The 27,192-nt window shown below is 41.0% G+C and overlaps 1 protein-coding gene across 1 annotated transcript in view; it reads right to left on the reverse strand.

The window, feature by feature from the left end:
* The window catches only part of slc6a2 (solute carrier family 6 member 2), a 135,327-nt gene that overhangs the window by 59,031 nt on the left and 49,104 nt on the right, over positions 1–27,192 (reverse strand). Inside the window, exons 5-6 of the mRNA XM_067997869.1 lie at positions 17,604–17,742; positions 13,822–13,956 (exon numbers count right to left, since the gene is read on the reverse strand). Of these exons, the coding sequence (XP_067853970.1) occupies positions 13,822–13,956; positions 17,604–17,742 (274 nt within the window). The remainder of the gene's footprint in view (positions 1–13,821; positions 13,957–17,603; positions 17,743–27,192) is intronic.

Raw genomic sequence — 27,192 nt, forward strand, 5'->3', positions numbered from 1 at the left:
TAAACATATGTTAATGAGACTAATGAGCATTGAGAAGGCCCAAATTTAACTATAAGGTCTTGCTGTAATGGAATTCTGCATGAGCCAGCAATGCAAACCTTCTCACTTACTATGGCTGAATTTAAATATCTTCCTGCTTCTGTGAAATGAAGGAACTAGTTTCCAAATGCAAACAGTGTACAGGACAAGTTGCTTTGTTATTTTATTAGTGCAGAGATGCATTAGAGAGCTATTTGTAAGATCAGTACTGATTTGGCTGGCAAGACTACTCTTGTTTCTTATGGCATTTGTTAAATAGATATTCCTCTGTCCAAAGGCAGGCAAGGAATGTGCTTTAAGAACATAGAGTGTGGAACATTGGCAAAGAAAAACCAGTTCTGCTCTTCAGAAGTGCCAGCAAGTAATTTATTTCTTAACTGTGCTCTTGTAGTCATGAAGATTTCATGAAACATTAAATGACAATGCAATCAGGGATGGGCAATGAAATATAACAGTACTATTACAAATCTGGTGTTAGTAATCTTTCAGTTGCTGTTTACTTTTCAGCAATTTTCCCACCAGAACAGATGGTGTTAGTATTAAGATTTGGTTTCTTGGCTATGATATTCTGTCCATAACAAGGTTGCTCTTATTCCTCAGTTATTCTGCACCTTTGGTATTGGTAGGTACAACTTCTTGAGTCATACACACAACATATATGCAGGGTACTGCTGTTGAGTTCACATGAGCTGTCAGTTCCCCATCAATAATTATTAGGTCTTCAAAAAAAAGACAGTGCTGCGTGTTATTTGCAATATAAGTCAGATCCATGTAAGAAGCTGATTATCCAGTGAGAATTTTTCTATCACAAGTTTCACCAACAGATGGAGACCATTGAGCAGAGCACTTGACTAGATATATAGGGCTGAGTTTTCTCTCATTTAACAGTGGGGCAAGCAGGTAGTAGAATTGGCTTCAAATAGTTAATAAACAATGTTGGACTGGTCATAAGGCAATTAGAACCATAGAAGTTTATAGCACAGAGTTGCCTGTGCCAACTCTTTACTAAAAAAAATCCAAATCTAATCCTACTACGCTATGCTCTCCCCCATAGCCTATATGTTTCTCTATTTCAAATATTTATACAATTTTCCCTTAAAAGATGAAATGGTCTCTACTTCAACCACTCGTTATGGCAAAGAATTCCTTGCTCTAACATTCCTGTGTGTAAAGAAATCTCTCTCTCCTCACTCTCTTAGCGACAGTTTTACATTGATGATTTCTCATTAATGACTCCCAACTAGAGAAAATAGTGTTTCCCTATTTACTCTATCAAAACCACTTATAATTTTAAAAACCTCCATTAAATCTCCCTTAGCCTTCTTTGCTCCAATGGAAATATTTCTAGTATCTCAAGTCTCTCTTCATAACAATAGTTTCCTGTCCCTGGCATCATCCTGATGAATCTACATTGTATGTTTTCTACGGCTTTGATGTCCATTCTGTAATGTGACAGTACTCTAACTGTGGCCTTACCAATGTTTTGTATAAATTTACCATTACTTCTTTACTCTTCCATGCCACTATTATTGTAATCCAAAATGCTGTTGGCTTTTTTTAAAATGGCTTCATCTACCTGCGCTTACATTTTCAGGGAATTACGTATTTAAACCCTTCGGTCTCTCCCTGTTCATACACATCATTCAGCATATTCAGTGTATACTCTCATTCCTTGTTTTTCTTCCCAAAATGTATTAACTCACATTTATCCCCACTAAATTGCAACTTGCATCTGTTTGCATATTCTGCTAAGCCATCTATGTCTTCCTGATGTCTTTTAGAACTATTCTTATGATTTTCAAAACTTCCTACTTTTGTGTCATCAGCAAATTTTGAGATTGTGTTCCATATACCCAGGTCCAAATCATCTTTACATATTAAGAACAAAACGGCCCCAGTCTTTATCCCTCACGTACAACAATTCCAACCCTTCTCCAACCTGAGCAACACGAATTTACCCTAACTCTTTGTTTCCTGCCATACTTTCTATCAATACTGCTACATTTCCTCTTGTACCATTTGCCTGCATTTTTCTAACAGGCCACTTATGAGTCATCTTATCAAACTCCTTCTGAAAATCCATATAAACTACATCTATTGTATTTCCTTTATCAATCCAATCAGAAAGCTCTATTAAACTTGTCAAACAAAACTTGCTTTTTTAACAAACCTATACTGGCTGCCCTTGACTGACCCATGCATTTCTAAATGTTCATTAATTTTATCTCAAATAATGGATTTTAAGAGTTCATGGAGTCTGTAGTTACCTGGTTTGTCCTTTTTGTTCCTTCTTTAACAATTGTTACATTGGCTACTCTCCAGTCCAATGGTATAATATACATATTTAAAGATGATTCTAAAATTGTGGCCAGATCCACTGCTATCTCTTTGATTTCTTTCAACCAGGGTACATGCCATCAGGGCCCAGCAACATATCCACCTTGAGCTCTGCTAATTTTTTTCAGAACTGACTTGTTTTCGACAGCTATCTTTGACAATTGTTCCATCTCCTCCTCTAGTACATCTACATTCTCACTCCCATCATCATTTGTAAAAATCGATTGAAAATATTTAACATCTCTTCATCTTCCACAATTAGACTCCATTTTATCCCCGAGGAGTTCTACCCCCTCGAAATATTCTTTTACGTTTTATATGCTCATACAAGCCCTTACTATTTTCTTACATTATTTGCTAACCTTTTTCAAATTCTCATTTAGTCATTCTAATCTTCCTTTTCACCTCCCTACTGCATGTTTTATATTTCTCATTTTGTCATTTATCATCTGTCTCCCTTTTAAATTTCAGTTTAGTTGTATTCTATTTATCCATAAAATTCTATTCTTGAAGGACCCCTTTTTGTCTTATAGAAATATATTTACTTTTACTTTTTTCATCCTATATTTGCGAAGATTTCTCACTGCTGATCTGTTTACCTGTTTTCTAACTATTCTGCCCAGTTAATTTGTGCTAGATAACCTTCTCGCCTCACTCCAGTCCAGCACCCTTTTCTTTGACTCTTCATTATCCTTTTCTATTCTTATATAGAATCCTATCCTAGTCCTTGGTACATTCTAAAAAGCGCTCCCTACTTTGACCACATGCATTACCTTTATTCCAGTTTATCTTGGGATAGTTAAATTACCCAATATTATTTTCTTCTTCTTTCCTATCTCTCTAAACTGTCTGCAAATCTCCACCTCTGTTTTGTGGCTGCAATGCACACCAAGAATTGCCCAATTACCCTTCTCATTTCTTAACTCGATCCATATGGATTCTACCTTAATGCAAGCTCCTAGGGCATCCTTAAACTCTAGCAGTGATAGAATCTTTCACTAACATGCCACCCTCCCCCTTTCTTCTCTTCCCTATCTCTCCTGAAAATGTTATAACCAGGAACATTATGTTCTTAGTCCTATCCAAGCCTCAGCCACATCTCTTATGATTGTACATTAAAATGTAGCTTTTACGTTCTAAATGTTTTTCTCTTTTTTAAAGAGTCTCCCTCTTCTTTAGGTCTCCTGCCAGGCTCCATTTCTCAATTGAGAGTGCAAGTGGGCACGAGGACCACCTGTTCCCAGGCATCAGCTGCTCTTGAAATAAATAAATAAATAAATAAAGGTGTGCAAGAGTAAAGCAGCATGACTCACACTCTGACTTTCCCTGCTTCCCAATGACAACATTGATAGTCTTCATGGCATCTTATCCAGATGGTCCTGATTAAATTGAGGTGCAACTAAGATGAAATCATGAGATGAAATCTGCATGGGCTTAGAAATAAGGATACTGTCTATTCACTATTGAACTCGGTAGCCAAAAACATAGAATGGGAAACTTGTAAATTGTGAGAGTAAAGTTCATGAATACATTTTCTGTAATGAAGGTTGACGGAGCACTGCATTAGCTACATAGCAGTCTGTGTTGATTTAGAAATTTCGATACATTTGAGTGATTCAGACTTTGGTGGACCAAAATGTGGAGCACCCTCAGTTTGTTTAAAACGTTACATCTGGTATGCATTGACTGACTTGCATGAGCAGAGATGACCAAGTGTTCAGACGTCAGGTTTTTTTCTTTTCACCTTTTTTTAAACTAAACACATGTTGCTACTGGAGGGATTCTGAGTCATCTGGAACTACTTGAATAAGACAAAAGAGAATATTGTTGATTACAGGGGTAATCTAGTGACAGTACCAGTGTTAACTTAACATTATTATTAAGTCTGTCCAGGAAAAGGCGAATGATAGATTTTGTTTTTAACTAACTACCACAGTTACTGCAGCAACAATAAAATACTGTGTTCATCACTGCAGAACTGCCAATTTCTAGAAATGAATTTCACACAAACTATCAAGCAGTGAACTGAAACCTGGGTCTCAATTCCCCACACTCTTTAGCCTACAAAAAAATTATCACCTTATCCATTTACATATTGGGAACATTTTTTTCCAGTACAACCATTAACTTTTATGTAAAATATTTTAATTCTTCTCCAGTGGGTTGATGGCACTTAGAAAATCATAATATGATTAGGCAGAGTCAACACTGTTTTAAGAAAAGGAAATCATGTTTGACAAATCTATTAGTTTTTTGAGGGTGTAATTAGCAGGTAGATAAGAGGGAATCAGTGGATGTGGTATATTTGGATTTTCATAAGACATTTGATGAGGTGTCACACAAGAAGTTGTTACACAAGATTAGGACTCATGGGATTGGGGGTAATATATTAGCACGGATTGAGGATTAGTTGACGGACAGAAAACAGAAAGTAGGAATAAACGGGTCATTTTCGGGTTAGCAGGTTGTAACTAGTGGGGTGCTGCAAGGATCAGTGCTTGGGCCTCATCTGATTAGAATCTAGATCAATGACTTAGATGAGGGGACTGAGTGTAATGTATCCAAGTTTGCTGACAATACAATGCTAGGTGGGAAAGTAAGCTGTGAGGAGGATGCAAAGAGGCTGCAAAGGGATACAGACAGGTTAAGTGAGTGGGCGAGGTGGCGGCAGATGGAGTATAATGTGGGGAAATGTGAAGTTATCCACTTTGGTAGGAAGGATAGAAGAGCAGAATTATTTTTAAAAGGTGAAAGACTAAGAAATGTTGGTAGTCAGAGGGATTTAGGTGTCCTTGTACACAAATTACAGAAGGTAGACATGCAGGTACAGCAAACAATTAGGAAGGCAAATGATATGTTAGCCTTTACTGCAAGAGGGTTGGAATATAAGAGTAAGGAGGTTTTGCTGCAATTAAATATGGCTCTGGTGAGACCACACCTGGAGTACTGTGTACAGTTTTAGTCTCCTTACCTAAGGAAAAATATACTTGCCTTAGAGGCGGTGCAATGAAGGCTCACTAAATTGACTCCTGGAATGAGAGGGTTGTCCTAAGAGGAGAGATTGTGTAGAATGGGCCTATACTCTCTGGAGTTTAGAAGAATGAGAGGTGGTCTCATTGAAACATATAAAATTCTTAGAGGGCTTGACAGGGTAGATGCTGAGAGGCTGTTTCCCCTGGCTGGAGAGTCTAGAACTAGGGGTTATATTCTCAAGATAAGGTGTCGACCATTTAAGACCAAGATAAGGAAAAATTTCTTCACTCAGAGGGTTGTGAATCTTTGGAATTCTCTACCCCAGAGGCTGTGGATGCTTAGTCGTTGAGTATATTCAAGACTGAGACTGATAGATTTTTGGACACAAAGGGAATCAAGGGATTCCCTTTGTGTCCAAAACTTTAGAAACCAGCAAAGGAGGACCAAAAAAAAATCAAGAGGGAGAAAATAGATTATGAGAGTAAACTAGCAAGAAATATAAAAACTGACAGTAAAAGCTTTTACAAGTTTATAAAAAGAAAGAGAGTCACTAGAGTAAGTATAGGTCTCTTAGAGGATGAGACTGGGGAAAACAAGTAAATGGCAGAGGCATTGAATAGATATTTTGTATCTGTCTTCACAGTAGAAGACACTAAAAGCACACCAATAAAACTAGATAATCAAGGGGCAAAGGGGAGGCAGAATCTAAAAACAATCACTATCACCAGAGAAAAAGTACTAGGCAAACTAATGGGTCTACAGGCTGACTGGTCCCCTGGACCCGATAGCTAGCATCCAAGGGTTTCAAAAGAAGTGGCTACAGAGATAGTGGATGCATTGGTTGTAATCTTCCAAAATTCACTGGATTCTGGAAAGGTTCCTGCGGATTGGAAAACCGCAAATGTAACGCCCCTATTCAAGAAAGGAGGGAGACAGAAAGCAGGTAACCATTGGCCAATTAGACTAACATCTGTCATTGGGAAAATGCTAGAATCGAATAGTAAGGAAGTAGTAGCAGGACATTTAGCGACTCAAAATAAAATAAAGGAAAGGATGGTATGTTGCCTCCCTGGTGCTAGGGTCAAGGATGTCACGGAGCGGCTGCAGGACATTCTGGAGAGGGAGGGTGAACAGCCAGTAGTCGTGGTCCATATCGGTACCAACGACATAGGTAAAAAAAAAGGGATGAGGTCCTGCAAGGTGAATTTAAGGAGTTAGGGGATAAATTAAAAAGCAGGACTTCAAAGGTAGTGATCTCAGGATTACTACCAGTGCCACGTGCTAGTGAGTATAGGAACAGGAGAATAGACTGGATGAATGCGTGGCTGCAGTGATGGTGTAGGAGGGAGGGATTTAGATTCCTGGGACATTGGGACCGGTTCTGGGGAAGGTGGGACCTGTACAAGCGAGACGGGTTACACCCGAGCAGGACCGGGACCAATGTCCTCGCGGGGGTGTTTGCTAGTGCTGTTGGGGAAGGTTTAAATGAGAGTGGCAGGGGGATGGGAACCTGAGCGGGGAGTCAGAAGGGAGTAAAGTTGAGAGCAGCAAGAGAGGGGAAGACCCAGGGGAAATTTACAATACAAATAGTACAAACAGTTGTTCAAGAACAAGTGAAAGGGAAAAGCGTAGAGCAGCAAAAAGAAAGTGTACTTTAGACACTACAGATAAAGTGAAAACTAGAAGGCATAAGGCGATTAACCCAGCATCAAAGCTGAAGGACAGGCTAGGGTATGTGGCCCAACTAAGAGTTCTATATATAAATGCACGGAGTATAAGGAATAAATTAAATGAACTACAGGTTCAAATTCAAATTGGAGGGTATGACATGATAGCTATTACTGAGACATGGCTGCAGGATGGTCAGGATTGGGAACTAAATATACCGGGTTATAAGGCCCACAGGAGAGATAGGGAAAATGGAAGAGGGGGAGGAGTAGCCTTAATGATTAGAGATGAAATCACTTCAATGATAAAGGAGGATATAACGAGAGGTAAGCAGCCAACAGAGACCTTATGGGTTGAATTGAGAAATAGGAAAGGATCTAAGACTATAGTGGGAGTTGTGTATAGGACAACTGGCAGCAGCTCTGAAGTGCTAGATTGTATAAATGCAGAGATTAGACAAGCGTGTAAGAAAGGCATAGTGGTCTCAATGGGGGACTTTCACCTTCACAGAGATTGGGAAAAGCAGACTAGCAACTGTCAGAAAGATAGTGAATTTCTTGAGTGTGTCCGAGATAGTTTTCTGCAGACGTATGTCCTAGACGCAACAAGGGGGCAAGCCATACTAGATTTAGTAATGAGTAATGAACCAGATTTAGTTAACGGCTTAATTGTACGTGAACATCTATCCAATAGTGATCACAACATGAGAGAGTTCAATGTAGTGTTTGAAAGGGAAAAAAGTGAATCAGCTGCTAAGATTCTAGACTTGGGTAAGGCCGACTTCAATGGGATGAGACAGAGACTGTCCACAGTAAACTGGGCAAATCTGTTAATGGGTAAATCGACTGATGATCAGTGGGAAATGTTTAAAGAAACATTTAACGTGATACAGAATCGGTTTTTACCTCTGAGGGGCAAGAACTCTACTTGTCAAAAAAAACAGCCATGGACAACTAAAGAGGTAAGGGACAGTATAAGACATAAGGAAAGGGCATACAAAAAGGCAAAAAATGGCACAGATCCTGGCAAATGGGAAAGGTACAAAGATCAACAAAGGGTCCCAAAACAGATAGTAAGAGCTACAAAAAGAGAGTATGAAAAGAAACTTGCAAGGGATATCAAAACCAATACGAAGAACTTTTATAGTTACATTAGGAAAAAGAGGGTGGTCAGGAGCAGTGTTGGCCCCTTAAAAACTGAAAGTGGGGATACTGTCATTGACAATGGGGAAATGTCGGACATATTGAACGATTACTTTGCGTCAGTATTGACAGTAGAAAAAGAGGATAGCATGCCGGAATTCCCAAGAAAACTAATATTGAATCGGGGACAGGGACTTGATAAAATTAACATAAGGAAAGCAACGGTAATGAAGAAAATAATAGCGCTAAAGAGTGACAAATCCCCAGGACCAGATGGTTTCTATCCTAGGGTTTTAAAGGAAGTAGATGAGCAGATTGCAGATGCCCTAATTATAATCTTTCAAAGTTCTCTAGATTCAGGAACTGTCCCTCTAGATTGGAAAATTGCACGTCACTCCGCTTTTTAAGAAAGGAGAGGGAAACCAGGGAATTATAGACCAGTTAGCCTAACATCTGTTGTGGGGAAAATGCTGGAGTCTATAATTAAGGATAGGGTGACTGAACACCTCGAGAATTTTCAGTTAATCAGAGAGAGCCAGCATGGATTTGTGAAAGGTAGGTCGTGCCTGACAAACCTGATTGAATTTTTTGAAGAGGTGACTAAAGTAGTGGACAGGGGAATGTCAATGGATGTTATTTATATGGACTTCCAGAAGGCATTTGATAAAGTCCCACATAAGAGACTGTTATCTAAGATAGAAGCCCATGGAATCGAGGGAAAAGTACGGACTTGGTTAGGAAGTTGGCTGAGCGAAAGGCGACAGAGGGTAGGGATAATGGGTAGGTACTCATGTTGGCAGGATGTGACTAGTGGAGTCCCGCAGGGATCTGTCTTGGGGCCTCAATTATTCACGATATTTATTAACGACTTAGATGAAAGCATAGAAAGTCTCATATCTAAGTTTGCCGATGACACAAAGATTGGTGACATTGTAAGCAGTGTAGATGAAAACATAAAATTACAAAGTGATATTGATAGATTAGGTGAATGGGCAAAACTGTGACAAATGTGAGGTCATCCTCTTTGGATCAAAAAAGGATAGAACAGGGTACTTTCGAAATGGCAAAATGTTAAAAACAGTGGATGTCCAAAGGGACTTCGGGGTTCAGGTACATCGATCATTGAAGTATCATGAACAGGTGCAAAAAATAATCAATAAGGTTAATGGAATGCTGGCCTTTATATCTAGAGGACTGGAGTACAAGGGGGCAGAAGTTATGCTGCAGCTATACAAAACCCTGGTTAGACTGCACCTGGAGTACTGTGAGCAGTTCTGGGCACCACACATTCGGAAGGACATATTGGCCTTGGAGGGAGTGTAGCGTAGGTTTACTAGACTGATACCCGGACTTCAAGGGTTAAGTTACGAGGAGAGATTACACAAATTAGGGTTGTATTCTCTAGAATTTAGAAGGTTAAGGGGTGATCTGATCGAAGTTTATAAGATATTAAGGGGAACAGATAGGGTAGATAGAGAGAAACTATTTCCGCTGGGTGGGGATTCTAGGAGTAGGGGGCAGTCTAAAAATTAGAGCCAGACCTTTCAGGAGCGAGATTAGAAAACATTTCTACACACAAAGGGTGGCAGAACTTTGGAACTCTCTTCCGCAAATGGCAATTTGATACTAGCTCAATTGCTAAATTTAAATCTGAGATAGGTAGCTTTTTGGCAACCAAAGGTAATAAGGGATATGGGCCAAAGGCAGGTATATGGAGTTAGATCACAGATCAGCCATGATCTTATCAAATGGCGCAGCAGGCACGAGGGGCTGAATGGCCTACTCCTGTTCCTATGTTCCTATGTTTCTATGAAAGTCAACGTGGTTTTATGAAAGAGAAATCGTGTTTGACAAATTTATTAGAGTTCTTTGAGGAAGTAACGAGCAGAGTGAATAAAGAGGAACCAGTAGATGTAGAGTATTTGGATTTCCAAAAGGCATTCGATAAGGTGCCACATAAAAGGTTATTGCACAAGAGCTCGTGGTGTTGGGGGTAATATATTAGCATGGATAGAGGATTGGCTAACTAACAGAAAACAGAGAGTCGGGAAAAAGGGGTCGTTTTCAGGATGGCAATCTGTAACTAGTGGCATGCCACAGGAATCAGTGCTGGGGCCTCAACTATTTACAATATATATCAATGACTTGGATGAAGGAAGCGAATATACTGTGGCCAAATTTGCTGATGATACAAAGATAGGTGGAAAAGCAAGTTGTGAGGAGGCCACAAAGTGTCTGCAAAGGGATATAGTTAAGCTAAGCGAGTGGGCAAAAATTTGGCAGTTGGATTATAATGTGGGAAAATGTGAAGTCATCCACTTTGGTAGGAAGAATAAAAAAGCAAAATATTATATAAATAGAGAAATCCACAGAATGCTGCGGTACATAGGGATTTGGGTGTCCTCGTACGTGAAACACAAAAAGTTGGCATGCAGGTGCAGCAGGCAATTGGGAAGGCAAATGGAATATTGGCCTTTATTTCAAGGGGGACAGAGTATAAAAGCAGCAAAGTCTTGTTACAACTGTACAGGGTGCTGGTGAGACCAGATCTAGAGTATTGTGTACAGTTTTGGTCCCCTAATTTACGGAAGGATATACTTGCATTGGAGGCGGTTCAGATAAGGTTCACGAGGTTGATTCCGGGTATGGAAGGGCTTTCTTATGAGGAAAGATTGAGCAGGTTGGGCCTATACTCACTGGAGTTTAGAAGAATGAGAGGAGATCTTATTGAAAAATATAAGATTCTGAGTGGGCTTGAGAGGGTAAATGCCGATTAGATGTTTCCCCTCATGGGGGAACCTAGAAGTAGGGGGGGCATAGTCTCAGAATAAGGGATCACCCATTTAAAACAGAGATGAGGAGAAATTTCTTCCGAGGGTTGTGAACCTTTGGAATTCTTTGCCCCAAAGAGTGGTGGAGGCTGAGTCATTGAATATATTCAAGGCTGAGTTCAAAAAAATTTTGAGGAGCAAGGGAGTCAAAGGATATGGGGAACAGGCGGGAAAGTGGAGTTGAGGCCAGAATCAGAACAGCCATGATCTTATCGAATGGCGAGCAGGCTCGAGGGGCCATATGGCCTACTCCTGCTCCTATTTCTTATGTTCTTATGGGTTGTTGTGATACAGAGCCCTCAGTCCTCATAACCTCTGGTCCTCTCACAGTCACTACAACTTGATATCCTCCATTGAGACAATGAAGATCTCGTTGCTATTAATTCTTCAAAGATTGGTGGTATTTTAACTGAGAGTGGGTTTCAGGCAGCCAGGGGGTGGGGCAAATGCCAAAGCCGCCCAACAGCATCAATTTGAATCCTGGGCTATTTTAACTCCCATGCCTCATTTATATCCTGCTGGCCAGATGCCAACACAAAATATGGCATCCTACATGCTCTTCTTTCTTTCTGCCACCCAATTATGTTCAAATCAAAACCCGTTGCAGTCTCCCACTTAAATACATTTTTTCTCAGGATCTTAAAAACTGTAGAAGCCTTTACTCTCCTTCATTCATTGCCTTCTCCTACAACCTTCATGTCTTTAAGTTCCAAGTTTGCCATTACCTAATTATTACCTTCACCTCGGCTTATTAATTAAAAGAAGAGCCACAGAAAGCAGGAAGATCTTAGGTTCAATCTCTGCTCTGTGCAGGGAGGGGGTAAAGAGAGGAAAAAGAAAGACTTGAATTTCTATAGCGCTTTTCGTGACCCCAGGACGTGTCTAAGCATTTTACAGCCAATAAAGTATTCTTTGAAGTGTTGTCACTGTTGTAATGTAGGAAATGGGCAGCCAATTTGCACACAGCAAGATCCCAAAAGCAGCACTAGATAATCTGTTTTTATGATTCTGTTCAAGTTATAAGGATACCGGAGTGGGGGCGAACTCCCCTGCTCTTCCTCGAAATAGTGCCGTGGGATCTTTTACATCTACCTAAGAGGGCAGACGGGCCCTCGGTTTAATGTTTCATCTGAAAGACGGCACCTCTGACAGAGCAGCGCTCCCTCAGTACTGGCACTGGGAGTGTCAGCCTAGATTACGTACTCAGGTCCCTGGAGTGGGGACTCGAACCCACGAACTTCTGACTCAGAGGCGAGAGTGCGATCTGCTGTGCCACAGCTGACACCGAGGAAGCAGCCAATGCCGATGAAACTGCTCCAGCACACATTCTGCCTCCAGAAAAGATTGATTAAAGAGAAAAAATTGGGAGGCGGTGAAATAATTATTTTAATAGGAAACATAAGAAATAGGAGCAGGAGCAGGCCCCTCAAGCCTGCTCTGCCATTCAATAAGATCATGGCTGATCTTCTACCTCAACTCCACTTTCCCGCCCGATCCCCAAATCCCTTGATACCGCTAGAGTCTAAAAATCTATCGATCTCAGTCTTGAATATCATCAAGGACTGAGCATCCACAGCCCTCTGGGGTACAGAATTCCAAAGGTTCACCACCTTCTGAGTGAAGAAATTCCTCCTCATCTCAGTCCGAAATTGCTCACCCATTATCCTGAGACTATGCCCCCTAGTTCTAGAGTCTCTAGCCAGGGGAAACAGCCTCTTAGCATCTACCCTGTCAAGTCCTCTCAGAATCTTATATGTTTCAATGAGATCACATCATTCTTCTAAACTCCAGAGAACATAGGCCCATTCTACGTAATCTCTCCTCGTAGGACAACCCTCTCATCCCAGGAATCAATCTAGTGAACCTTTGTTGCACAGCCTCGAGGGCAAGTATATCCTTCCTTAGATAGGGAGATCAAAACTGTACACAATACTCCAGGTGTGGCCTCACCTGCCCTGTACAATTGCAGCAAGACTTCCTTTCTCTTGTACTCCAACCCCCTTGCAATAAAGGCCAATATACCATTTGCTTTCCTAATTACTTGCTGTAACTTTCTGTGTTTTGTGTACAAGGACACCCAAATCCCTCTGAACACCAACATTTCTTAGTTTCTCATCATTTAAAAAAGATCCTGTTTTTCTATTCTTCCTACGAAAGTGAATAACCTCACATTATACTCCCATCTGCCACCTTCTTGCCCACTCACTTAATCTGTCCAAATCCCTTTGCAGATGTATTATGTGGAAGCATAACTTTAACATGAGCTTTCAGGTACAGGCCAAAACATTCCATGATTTACAGACTGAGACTTGAGATATTTTGAATGAGATTTTGAGAACAATCCAAAATGATAAGACTCACAGCAGTTCTGTCGCTGTGAACTCCTTTCACTGAAAAAAAATGTTCATCCGCTGCAGTTCAGCACACAGAGATAGATATAGGATCAGTGCTTCAGTGTACACAAGACACAAGAATGTCAGCCAAAAGCAATGGCAGGGGTCTAGTTGCCTTTGAATGTTTGTTGTGCCATAGAATGCCATCCACCCCTTAAAATATGAATGGTAAAAGATGTTTGAAATAGCACCAGTGAGATCATTTTAATGGTTACTTAAATGTACACAGAATACTAACCCAGTTGTCCTTGCACTGCATACTCTCATATCCATTACAAATCTGAGATATTATACTGAATCGAATACAAAATCTAGTGTACAGAATCGTAAGGCATTAAAATATCACACAATAATAACACAGGATCATATTTAAAATGAATCCATCACAAATCTATTCATTCTTTCAATCTGCCCAATGAAAAGTGGAAAACAATCTACCTGAGCTTCCTTCAGGCGTTTGAAGTCAATGCTGAGGTAGGCCTTAATCCCATCCAATGCCCCTGGCAGTGTGATTCCATGGATTAGCAGCACAAGTAACACCATATAGGGCATGGTTGCTGTGATCCACACCACCTGCAGAGGAAGCCGAGAAAACAGATGCACTTCATTCCATTTTGATAACTGTCCTTCTTCTAACTTTGCAGAAAAAGCAAAACTGAGCTAAAGCCATGACATTTCAGGCATCCTGTCCGATCCTTCACAGAGCTATCTCAAACTGATATATCTTATTTTAAATTTGAAAATGGATACTATAACAATGCTCCACATGTTGCCCGTTTGATGAAGGCAGTTACATAAATTGAAAAATTTAAAATGAATTAATTCTGTCATCCAGCGGCCAGCTAAATAAGATGCATCCTTGTTAGTTCAATAGTGCTTGTGACAAAATTATATCCCAACTTCAGAATAACTTCATATAAGAGGCTGCAGTACTACAGCAACATAACTGAGTGACAGCATACACTTGTTTACTAATAGAAATTATTTGCATTTCACACTGTGTATATACTTATTTTAACTTTATCGCCAGCATTTATTAGTTTCATGACCATTCTCTCTCCATATCCTAATTCAAGATGCAAAAGTCATTAATAGTCACTGTTTTATGGAGTTAGATTTGATCATTCCAGACAGCAGGGCCTGGATTTTCCTTTGCTATTTCACCCAATCCTGGTGGGATAGTGGTGAAAAAGGCAGGAAAATTGGGTGGACAGCGTACCACTGCATTCTTGCCCCAACATCAAGCTACTTTCCCCTGTCCCAGCCAAAAAGTCCACCAACTGTCCCTTTCCCACCTACCATGTATAAACGACGGTGAGGAGGTAGAGCCTGGTATCTGCACCTTCTACCACTGATCCCACCAACCCAAGGGACTGCCAGTGATGGAGGCCTGGTGGAGAGTAGTACTAGGCCCTTTCTCCCTCTCCTCAGGCCCCAATCACTCACTGAATAAAGGCATCAGCAGCACTGCTGACATTTTCCTCCCCTGGCAGTGGTATATTCCCTCTTGGTGGCGGGGATTCTGATTGGAGCCTGGCCTGCATGTATAATGACCCCCCCAACCCAGGAAAATGGGTTGTGGTTATAGTGGGGTCAGCCCAACAGGCTGAAGTCCCATCCAGACCCTCTTGGGGCAAGTTGAGGAAAACTTAGGCCCATGGCTGCCAGATCCATTAAATATGCAGATGCATAGAAATAAAACAGGAGTTTTAGGAAAGTACTTTGTACAATGTCATTGCAAGCAATTACAATTAGTATGAATTTGATGATCTCTATCTGCTTGGTTGCTTTTAAAAATCAAGCTTACTGAATAGACCTAAAACATCATTTTCTTTATTTTGGTTCTTTACATGGTCTGGAATGATTCAGACTGGATGTTCTGCAACTTTTTGAATGTTGTACAGGAGCACGGGCAGGGAACATTGTTGCTGATGAGTATTGAAATATAAAAAGGGAAATCATGCCAAAAAAAAGTCACCTTTTAAATTTTTTTTGTATGATATAATATGGCACTGAAATTCTGCAGGGGTCTCGTTGACCTACTTACAGCAGGAGATCGGGAGAACCCTAGCGTAATTTCAGGGCCAATGTGTCTGTGCAGTGAATAAGCCAATGTAAGGAACTCAGTGACTGCTGAGTGCTGTGGTAACCACGACACTCCTGGAGAGGTTTCGGAGCATTGGGCTAACATGATTAAAGGACAGATTTTGTTGGGTCGATGGAAATCCATGTAAACAGTTTGATGAATTACACATTTGTTGCCTTACGTATGATTCTCAGATTCTAGGCATCAGTTCATTTTGGACTTTAGATAACTCTTTACTGTGGGCCAACTTCAAAGGAACTTAAAGTAGATCATGAGGAAACAGTTTGCTACACTCTGAAGATATAACGGCCTACTAATTCGATCACGCAGTGCCCATTTTTCGGGTGCTTAATGGCCTCTTAAGCCTCCAATATGGCAGTCATGAGGCACCCGTTTTTGGGAGTGCTTGAATTTCAAGGCCAACAACTCAAAAGTAAAGTTGACGTGTCCACTGCGTGATAACATACTGACTGACAGTGTTCCTTTTCCTCGGTAGAAAACGTACAAATATGTTGACTGTAAAACTATCTCAAAGTGAAAATATCCAAATCCTGATTCCAGCTTTGAATCTCTTCATAACAGCTCATTTCAAATTGCACTGTTTGCAAAAGCAGAACAGAAACAGTGAATGAAGTATGTGCTGTGTCTGAAAGTGAACACCATACAAGTGCCAGGAATATCAAATCTGGTTTGGTTTAATGAAATCTGAATTGAAATGCAACTCCTATGAAACAAGTTACAATGGACCATCTCACTTGCAGCCAATTAGTTAGCTACAGTAAATATTAGATTAAAGAAGATACCCCATGGGCTATTACTGTTGCTTACAAATCAAAAATTATGAAAAATGAAGCCACTCAGAACTTTTTTGCATAACGCCAATGAGAATCTTTTTGTTCTAAATTTTCTTCCCTCTGCTTAGGAATTTAGGCGGAGGGCATTCAACCCCTTGAGCCTGTTCTGCCATTCAATTAGGTCATGGCTGATCTGTACCTTAACTCCATTTACCCGCCTTGGATCCGAATGTCTTAATACCCTTACCTAATAACAACCTATCAAGCTCAGTTTTTAAATTTTCAATTGACCTAGTCTCAATAACTTTTTGTGGAAGAGATCCAGATTTCCACTCCCCTTTGTGTGAAGAAGTGCTTCCTGACATCACAACTGAATGGCCTAACTCTAATTTTAAGGATATGCCCTCTGACGGCACTGAACTATTTTGGCTCATGGTCCGACAGGTTTCTGTCATTTGCCAGAACCTCGTTCAAGTGGTCATGCTTCATGTGTGAAGCAGACAATGATTCACCCGCGGGGAGGCATCACAGAAAGTCCAACCTTGTCCTCACCTGATGACCACACACCTTTACTTTCCAGCAGGGGTCACTGGATAATGGTTAATTTTAGCTCTTCTTGCAATCGCAGTGCTCCTATCACCATTCTGATTAAGATCAACTAATGACACAGATTGAGAATTAAAGATGAGGCCTTTCTGGTTTAGGGAGATCAATACCATAACATAAACCCACCAAGTCCCCAATGCCGATGTTAATTATACTTTTTTTTAACGTAGGGTTAAAAGGTGAAAGTGTTTTCTGCTGAATCACTATTAAACTAGTTCAGCCTGAGTTACAATCTCCAAACAAGAACTCAACAGAAGTACAGTCACATCAATGGCTGCTACACTGATGAAAGTAATCCTTCATTTCAGCAATTTAGGGTAGAAATTCTTGTCAACAAAGCGATGGAACTGCAGGGGGTCGTCACAAGTTGGGGCAACATTCAGATTGGTCAGATGTCCACGCCTCTTAATTTCCCCCTACAAGTTGTGCTCTTCTTCAAATATTTAACCAGAACAAAACTCACAAATAACAAGGAAAATCTTTCATCTGGCACATTGTTCAACTGGTTATAGAGTCAAAAATTAAATTAGCAAAATTAAACATCTACCATCTAACGAGTTGGTGAATTACTGGGCCCAATTGGAGAAGCTCTCTGTTTGGGCTGGTAATGAAAAGTTTCAGGTCAGTTTGCTTCTCAGCGGACTTGGGGATACTTATTTACCTGGTTTTGTCTGAAATCGTACACAGCTTTCTCAATTAACATATTCTTGATCATGAGAAATAAGACATTATACCTTTCCTGAAGTCTTTACCCCTTTCCAGAGACTGAAGTAGAGGATGATTACCACAACCAGCAAGCAGAGGGAAAGCTGCCACCTCGGCAATCCCAAGTTATGAATTCCATCACTTTCATGGAGATGGAGAACTCCACGCCTATAATAGAAATAAAATAACAATTACGAGTAAGAGGGTATAGAGAAAAATGCCGATTAGCCTTTACAATGTAACTGCACCATCCAATTGAAAATGTCTTATTGAAATGACTGTTTTTATCAATCTAACCTACTCTAGCCCTTTAATTTCAACTTTAACTATTTCACTTAATTAAAACCCATTGAACATCTGCAATATAATAACAGCAGAAAAAAATGGGGAACTGGGTATTGCATTGGGATCTGGGGTCAGATCCAGCCCAGGCTGGTGTAATGGAAGTCTCCTCTGCTGGCTGTAAAGGTCCTATGTGAAAAAAGCTTGAACAGACTCAATCCAGTTCCGAGTAGGCACAGGTCTACACCACAATACTGCCCCTAATTTGGCACTAATTGGTAATGTGCCCAGATAGGCCTAAGGATGGTTGACATGGGAAATGGAAATCAAAGCCACACTCCAATTGGGATCAGTGTTCTGAGTTTGGAACTGGGGCCATGCAGCAGGAACTTTACACTGCATCTAGCTGTGCTGTAGTTCTGCTGGTACTGCTTAATGCTGACACTGGTGGCCTGAAATGAAAGTGTTCCACAGCACTCAACGTCCCTTGATGAGCATAAAATTGCTTTTATAAAAAAAAGTGACTGAAAATAATGTATGTAGAGCAAAACACCTGATTTCTCTGATATATAACCATCTATACACATCCCTCCGGTATGTAAATATCTATAAAATAATATTTTACAGCACCTTTGATCCTACATTTAACATTTTTATTTAATTCAAACTCAAGATTTTTATTACAGAGATATGTGTACATTGCTGTGACTGGAAAACCCCAGATTTTTGGGGGAAACTATACATGAAATGTCAAACAAAGCCTTTCCATACTGTGTATTCTCTCAAACTATCAGAATATACACAGTTTCTCTAAAATATCAATGAACAAAGTTCAGTTTTCTGTTAAATTTCTATCTTTAGTTGTAAAATAGAATTTAAAAAGGACTGTACAGAAGCAATGGCTATTTCTTAATTCTATAAACAAACTAAGATATTTTTACCATTTATTTTGATACAGAAATGCTGCTTCAGCCATCACAGGGTTAAACTTGGACATCTTGGGCTTAATGTCATTACTGCAGCACCACCACTAAATATCGTTAGTATCATGATATGCAATGCTAATACTATTTAGTGATGTGCAAACTAAGGTCATAATGGGCCGGATTTTGCTGCAAAAATAACGGCGAGCCTAACAGCGCTCATCGTTATTTCAGTGCAAACGATAGGGCAACTTCCGGCGACCATATATATGCAGTTAAACGCGGAAATTTGAAAGTTGCTCTACCGGATGCCCTGCTCCTCCGTAAACTTTGCGAGAACGGCAACTCGCCGGCTGACTCACTGTTCAAATGAGTGGAACTGTGTGAAGTTCCTGCACTGACCTGATGGATACAAACTAATCTCACCAAAAAAAGGTACATCAAGTCATTTAAGTCCAAGCACACTTTTAACAGCATGCTAAGTCTTAGTGACTGCCAAACAACCTCTCTGGCACTGAAAATTAACTTTTACAAGTGTGGAAACTCATTCCTACAGATTTTAATTGTAGTTGGACATTTTAAAAAAGTTTTAATTTTTAAAATTTTTTTACTTTTTCTTTTTTATCTCTGTCTCTTCATTCAATATTTCTTACCCTCTCTTCATTTCACTTTCGGTACCTGATCTGACGTTGAATTCACGATTCTAACTTACACTTCCTGGCTATGACTCTTCGCTGCTCATCAGATGCTTTAAGCTGATTGGTTAAGGAGATACACAGTTCTTGACCCCGTTCACACAGGTCCTAGACGCCCTGTAGAGGACGCCATGGTGGATTCAGCACCTCATGAGAGGAACTTGCAGTGAAAAAAACAAGTTTATGGGCAAGTGCAAGTCTAACGAGTGGCGCTATTGTTCGCTATTCAGAGCAAAATCTGGGCCATTGTAATTCCTCATTAGTATTGACAGAAGGCCTCTATAATGTGGTACTTTACTCAGGCCAAGAACAAGCAAATGGCCATTAATGCACCTCAGCAAATCACAGATGTAATTGTTCTGTTTTATTTTATATCGCTGGCACATGTCCTCAAATTAACCTCAGTGACACAACAACAAAATAATCTCAGAGGCAGCCCAGCAGTGGTGCAATACTTACTACTCTCACATAATAAAGTTTTTTTTTCTTCTTGAAACAGCGTTTGGGAGTCACGTGTCCAGGGTAAATTGCTGCTTTAACACCTCTTGCAATCTATGGCCATTCCTTGCCAGTGCTGCACCAATAACACATCGGCTCCAGCACCAATGCATGGCCAAAGTCTATTTAAATCGCTATTACAATATTCAATTAGCAGTACTGAAATCCACTGTGAACCCCAAATAAAACACATTTAAAGAACCATGGTGCACAGAGCCTACCAAGGATAGAATTGTGCCTTTTTAAAAAATTCAGGATTCGAAGAATTCACTGGTGGTAACTCCACTCCACTCCTGTCTGCAGGATATTATGATATTTTCTTCCATGCAGAATAACTGCATCATGTACATGGTTATTCTAACGGGAGACTCTACGGCGGAGATTTTGAGGCCTCCTGTCCGGCGGAAACGGATATAGTGGGGAATGACTTACTGCCCCGTTCCTGCTATCACTGTGGCTGCCACAATCTTCCTCCGGAGCCTATCAATGGATGGCTGGCACACTTGCCCGAGTTAGGGAGTAGGTCCTTTTAATATGCAAATTGGTACATTGGATTCATTTGCAATTTTAGGACAGTATTGGACAGAGAGCACACTGTGCACGCTCTGCTCAGTATCTGCTGGGGCTCCAGCCGTAGAGGATCCTACAGGTAAGTTTTACTGTATTTTGGTGGGGCCTAGAGGTCCAGGAATGCTCCTCCAGGTTCCACAAAACCATCCAGGCTCCATTAAAACTGTCACTCTAGCTCACCCACTCCTGAGTTCTGACCTCCCCCCCTCACCCTACGGGCCTACCTTCATCGGGCCTAGAGGTCAACAAGGGGGCCTGCTGTTGCAGCAGCTCACAGGCTGCCCCAGGCTGCTCGTTTTCCACTCGCAGGCTGCCAGCCGAATGCTGATGTAGCCCGGTCCTCAAAATGGACCAGGCCTCCCGCTGTGACTATAGGGCTGCCGGTGGGCGCACTCTGCTGGATAGCCGCCCGAAGTCTGCACCGGGGACGGAATCTACCCTTACAACTTCAACAGTCACTGGTTAATGCAACCAGCGTCGTTTGTGCTCATTAGGGTCAGGAATGACAATGATGAGGAATTAACATTTTTTAAAAATTATTTTCCTTTTTCCTGAAGGCAGTGATTTACAATGGGTACAGTTCCACAGCTGTTAACAGCCCTCCCGCACCTTCCCAAATGCCATTCTTCTTGTATAACCCTAGATAGCGGAGGGGCAGCGGGGGAGACTTTAAACCCACCTGCCAGATTTCAGTCAGGACTACAATTGGGCTTTGGAGAGGAATCCAAGTGATTATTCCACTCCATATCAATTGACCCCCTTGGCATGTGTGCATGTGAGTACATTGGGTGAAGACAGGATTGGCATCAGCTATGATACCACTCCTCCAGTCTCTTCCCACCACCTCCGGTCAAGTAGCTGGCTAACATTCATTGGGGTTGATTCTAACTCCCACTGGGGAAGGGGGTTCTGGGAGAGTCTTGCAGGAGGGAATGGGAGGGATCGGGGTAGGAAAGTTAACATGCAGGTACAGCAAGCAATTAGAAAGGCAAATGGTACGTTGGCCTTTATTGCAAGGGGATTGGAGTACAAGAGTAAGAAAGTCTTGCTGCAATTGTACAGGGCTTTGGTGAGAGTACTGGGGTATTGTATGCAGTTTTGGTCTCCTTACCTAAGAAAGGATATACTTGCCTTAGAGGCAGTGCAATGAAGATTTGCTAGATTGATTCCTGGAATGAAAGGGTTGTCCTTTGAGGAGAGATTGAGTAGAATGGGTCCATACTCTCTGGAGTTTAGAAGAATGAGAGGTGATCTCATTAAAACATATAAGATTCTGAGAGGACTTGACAGGGTAGATGCTGAGAGGATGTTTCCCCTGGCTGGAGCGTCTAGAACTAGGGGACATAGGTCTCAGGGTAAGGGGTTGGACATTTAGGACTGAGATGAGGAGGAATTTCTTCACTCAGAGGGTGGTGAATCTTTGGAATTCTCTACCCCAGAGGGCTGTGGATGCTCAGTCGTTGAGTATATTCAAGACTGAGATCGATAGACTTTTAGACTCTAAGGGAATCAAGGGATATGGGGATTGGGCGGGAAAGTGGAGTTGAGGTCAAAGATCAGTCATGATCTCATTGAATGGCAGAGCAGGCTCGAGGGGCCGTGTGGCCTACTCCTGCTCCTATTTCTTATGTTCCTATGTCGGCCAAAACTTTCTTTGAGGGGTTAGGAGGAGTAGCAATGCTTCTGGGCCCCACAAGGAAAAAAAAAGAACTTACCACTTAAACCCAAGTTAAAATCACAGTCAGAGCCTATTAACATCATCAGACCCCGATCTGCATATTTATAGAAGGACCCCACTGACCTGAGATGGGTGCCTTTGCTGCCTGCTCAGAAGACCAGGTTAAAATCAGGATCCAGGTGGAAAATAGGCAGGTAAGTCAACCGGGTTATTTTAACTGCTCTGTATTGTATCTGGAAGACCTGGGGAAGCTGGAATTAATATTTTCCCTCCTTGCATTCAGTGCAAGTATTAAATAATTCCTGTCAGTATAAGTTAAGTCTACACAAAATATAGTACAGAACATCTGCACTTAACTCCGATCCAGTTGAATCACTTCTGAGGCCCATAAAATAGGTTACACAACAGCTGTTCAATATATTGGCTTCAGTGTAGCAGCTTGAGCTGACCAGGTCCAATGTGGCTCATGAGATTACAATGTTAGAACATGTATTGAAACTGCTCTGTATCTACACACTTGCATAAGTTCTACTTTTCAGGCAAGTAGACTTGTACCAGTAAGTAAGTGTATGACATGTGCATTTGGGTGAGTCAGGCCACACTCATTGCATGCTGTCAATAACTGGCAACATCACTGCTCATGTGGAGGCATACATGCATGATGTAGCATGTATGTGTCTACACACAAATAGTATTACTCCAAATTTTGAAGGCAACTGGAGCAGCCAATATATGCTGGGAGGTATTCTGGCAAGCTTGTTATTTAATGGGTGTCATCCACACCAGCCACCTAAGTGTAAGGGCATTTGATTCAGTTTAGAATTGATACCAGTAATGTGCCTGAAATCACACCTCAGAAGAGCAACAGTATAACATTTCCATTTTTATTTCTCACATCTGTTTTGAGTCTCTGCCCAGTTAGGGTTAAATAATAAATACTTTTGTGTTGTGAAACTGTGTTAAGTCAGAATTCTAGGGATTTCCCCTGATGGCTTAGCAATATCATCCAATGAGTAGTTTTGTACCAGGAAAGACCCACTTTGATCCCTAGTCTGTGGTGAGTTAGCTGATCCTGGGGCTATGGTAGGGCTGCTACAATTTGCCCCAATGCCTCTGGGTCTTGAAATGGAAAAATTGGCCCATGTTCCCACTCCTGATTGCTGTCCACCAAATACTAGAAATTGTATTGTACATGCCCAAGATTTGCCAGACCGCTAGAAATGCCTGTACGTGGACATCAGATGAGGACCAGGCCGGGCACATCTGTGATGCTTTCCTTGATTGAGCAACCTTCCAATATTTGCTTTCAGGGTACACATATGGATGATGCCCACCTGAGTGATGTAATCTTGGGCCGCTAGCATCGAACCCAATCAAGCAGTCAAAAGTCTTCAGGAGAAGAGGAGAGAGAGGAGAAGATTGGTGGAGAAAGGGGAAGGACAATCAGAGCTCTGGGATTGTCCCAGCAGCTCAGTGGATTGTTGCACTGTGTCGTATGCTACTGACCCATACAGGCAGGGAAGGTCCCAAGTTTGGATTCTGGTTCGTGCCGAGTTAGCTGATTTAAAAAGGTGGAGAAATTACCAGAAAAGGCGTGTTTCATCTACAAAAAAAAAGGCATGCTTATTTTGCAAACTCAAAGTAATAAAAGAGAAATATTCTCAGGGAAGAATGCAGAAAAAAAAAGAGCACGCTTTCCTTTGTTGCATCCATTTTTTCACTGACAGACAGTTTTGAAAGCTGACTTGTCAACATTATCATCCCTTTGAAGATAATTCTTCAATGACTCGATCACGCACCATTGCTTACCAGGCAGATAATGAGGCATTTCTCAAAAAGACAACAAATAGAATGCTCAGTACATCAACTCCACTAATTAGTGCTTCGATATTATCAGAACAACTTGATGCTGGAGAAAGTTAGTATGTTATGCGAGTTCTGCATTATATTTCAAAATATCAGAAAGGGAAAACAAGTGATTGTTTCTTTCTTGTGTTGCATTAGATTCTACAAAACCCTGACTGAAAAAAATCATACCACAGGGAGAAAAAAAATCAGTGTGTATCTAAATAAAAACAGAACAACATTCTTTTATGGAACACCAAATTCTTCTATTCTGCACTTGGCAAACCAGTCTCATGTTTGAATGATCTCTCTCAGTAAAGCATTACTGCCTCTTGCAATCAGACAACAGATCTTCAGCGGGCTTTGTATTTTTTTCGTCTCATTTGATACAATAACGCTGTTAATAATGCCTCAGCTAGTTATTTGAAACAGATGATCCCTAAGTGGAATTTATTAACATCCTGTCGGGACTGATGCAGGGCCAGTACAGACAAACAGCCCTGAACTTTCTGGCGCTGTGAGAGGGGGTAAGTCGCATTTACGCCAGGTGAAGGGGGGCCTAGACTGTTGTCCAAATCCCTGCTGAGATTCCACTTTATTTGGACCGCTCAAGTGGTCATAGATCGATCTGCTCACCCCATCCCATGTCAAGTAAGGGTGGGGGGAGGGAAGAGAGTTTCCAGACTCCTCAGGAAATTCCTCCCTTTATGCCCTTGAAAGGCCTCAGCGGAACCTAGTAGAAAGCAGGGAGCCAAAGAGTTTTACAAAGATATTTTTTTTCTTTGACTCACTTGGGCTTCTGGAGGACTCTGTTCCGCCTCAGAAGAGCGGATTCGCTCGAGCTGGGGTGGCTGCTACTGTTGCACCTTTACAGGTGCCAGCAACCTGCCCCAACTTTGCAAATAGCCCCGTCCCCAGAATGTGGGTTCCGCTACCCTTCACTTGCAGAGCACGAGCCAGGAATTTCCAGGACTCAATCTTTAAGACATGCTTCTTTGTACTACACTGATTAAGACAAAATCATGAGGGGTCTAGACAGAGTAGATAGAGAGACACTGATCCCAATAGCAGAAGGGTCGAGAACCAGAGGACACAGATTTAAGGTAATTGGAAAAAGCACCAAAGGCGACATGAGGAAAAACTTTTATTCCACAGCGAGTGGTTATGACCTGGATCGCACTGCCAGAAAGGGTGGTGGAGGCAGATTCAATCATGGCTTTCAAAAAGGAATTGGATAAGTACTTGAAGGGAAAAAATTTGCAGTGCTACAGGGAAAGGGCGGGGGAGTGGGACGAGCTGGAATGCTCTTGCAGAGAGCCAGCTCCGGGTTCGATGGGCCAATGGCTTCCTTCTGTGCTGTAACCATTCTATGATTCTAGTTTTTCAGAGCTTGAGATTTCCAGCCTTATAGCAGCGTAAATTTTGAGTAGGCCACTGAACTGATTAAATATGCCTACTGGCGTATGGCCAACTGTGGGCTTATTTCAAGAAAAAGTATCATTTTTCAGCGTTGATGAATTTCTTAAACATCTGTACACCACAGTGCTCTGAATTATATTGACTTTCTATTTTTATTCCTGAGATTTTTGTTGGCAACCTACCAGTTTCTAAGAAAAACTGTTCCAGGGATTTGTCTTAACCCATGCCCTTGGTGATTTGACACTTAAATTGTATAATTAATCTTTGACATGCACAATGCAATTTCAAGTATTTAATCACTACTTACTGAAGTCAGAATACTTCTTAACAGGGGTTTGTACAGAAAGCTTGCTCTCCAATAGTATATTGAAAAAAGACTATGGCAATGCTAACAATTTTTACGCAGCTGTATAAGATTACAAGGTCTCCTCCATCAAGGTTACAAGAAATGCAGGGGGGTGGGCTCAGATGACACCTTACAACCCAAAATATATAGGGAAACTATTCATCTGAATGGCAACACAATTCTAAAAGTTATAAAGGGAAATATTTATACACGCAATAATAGTGCGTCTCCGTTTGCCCTGAATCCTCTCTTTTATATTTTAGAGTTCATTTAGACTTCATTTGCAGCCTTGGACATATCTGGACAATCAGTTTTAATTTGCGAGTGTGATTCAGTATTTTTTAATAACTGGTTTCTCCCCACCTCCTGACCTCAAGCACCTTTGCTTCCATGCTACTGGGATGATTTTTATTTATTTCTTGAAAGCACTACCTTTGGCCTATTAATTAATTGACCGCTGACTTTCCCTTCACAAGATGCTACAATACCCGCCTGCCAGATCTCCTTGACATCAAGCTTCCCCCATTCTGCACCAGAATGCTGCCTGTACAAAAGGAGAGAGAAAGAGAAGCAGCATAAAGGGAGTTGAACAGGTGAGCAAGGTAAAACTAAAGGGAAGAAGAGAGAGGCACAACAATGCTATGGTAATTTTATATCCATAGTCAAGTATAGGAAGTTTCTTGATTGTTCCCTTCGAACTTGGAGTGCTTATATGTTTAACAGTTGCATGCGGTTAGTTAAGATCACTGAGCAATAAATAGCAGGTCTTTTCTACTTTGTACTCCCAATAATACTTAACAAATGTTTCCTGTGTCAGAATTTATCAAAATGTTTTAAAAGGAGACACAGAAGGGAAAAAAATCATTTGAAGCTAGAAAAGGCAGCTTCTGTGTTTTTCAGCTAAGTACTTAAAATTAATTCTAAATTATCAGCTACAGATCCTGTACTGTTTTTATTTGACTCATCAAGGGTGAAGCCCAAGAAGTTTTGGAAGGCTCCTGGGATAGGCTTTATATGCCATGTTCCATGACTTTTAGTTGCTACATTTTCTCCATACATTTATAAAATATGACATTGAGATCATACAGCAACTTGAGATTTTTATGTCTAAATGAAGGGAAATGTTTTTGAAGAAGAATTAGGGATTGAAAGTATCAAAGAGAAGTGAACCATTTCTCAGAAAGGAGAACAAAGGCAAATAGCGACTATATCTTGTAGATGAAGTTACTTGTGTCTCAGATGAAAGTCACATTTTGAGTTAAGGTTTTGGATCGCCCTGTGCAGTTCCTAGCCAGGAATAAACCTCGAGCTGTAAAAGAACTTGTCAAGGAACACACTGATGAGTTTATTGAGAGGAAAGTT

The sequence above is a fragment of the Heptranchias perlo genome, chromosome 16 (genome assembly GCF_035084215.1).
Source record: "Heptranchias perlo isolate sHepPer1 chromosome 16, sHepPer1.hap1, whole genome shotgun sequence".
NCBI lineage: Eukaryota > Metazoa > Chordata > Chondrichthyes > Hexanchiformes > Hexanchidae > Heptranchias > Heptranchias perlo.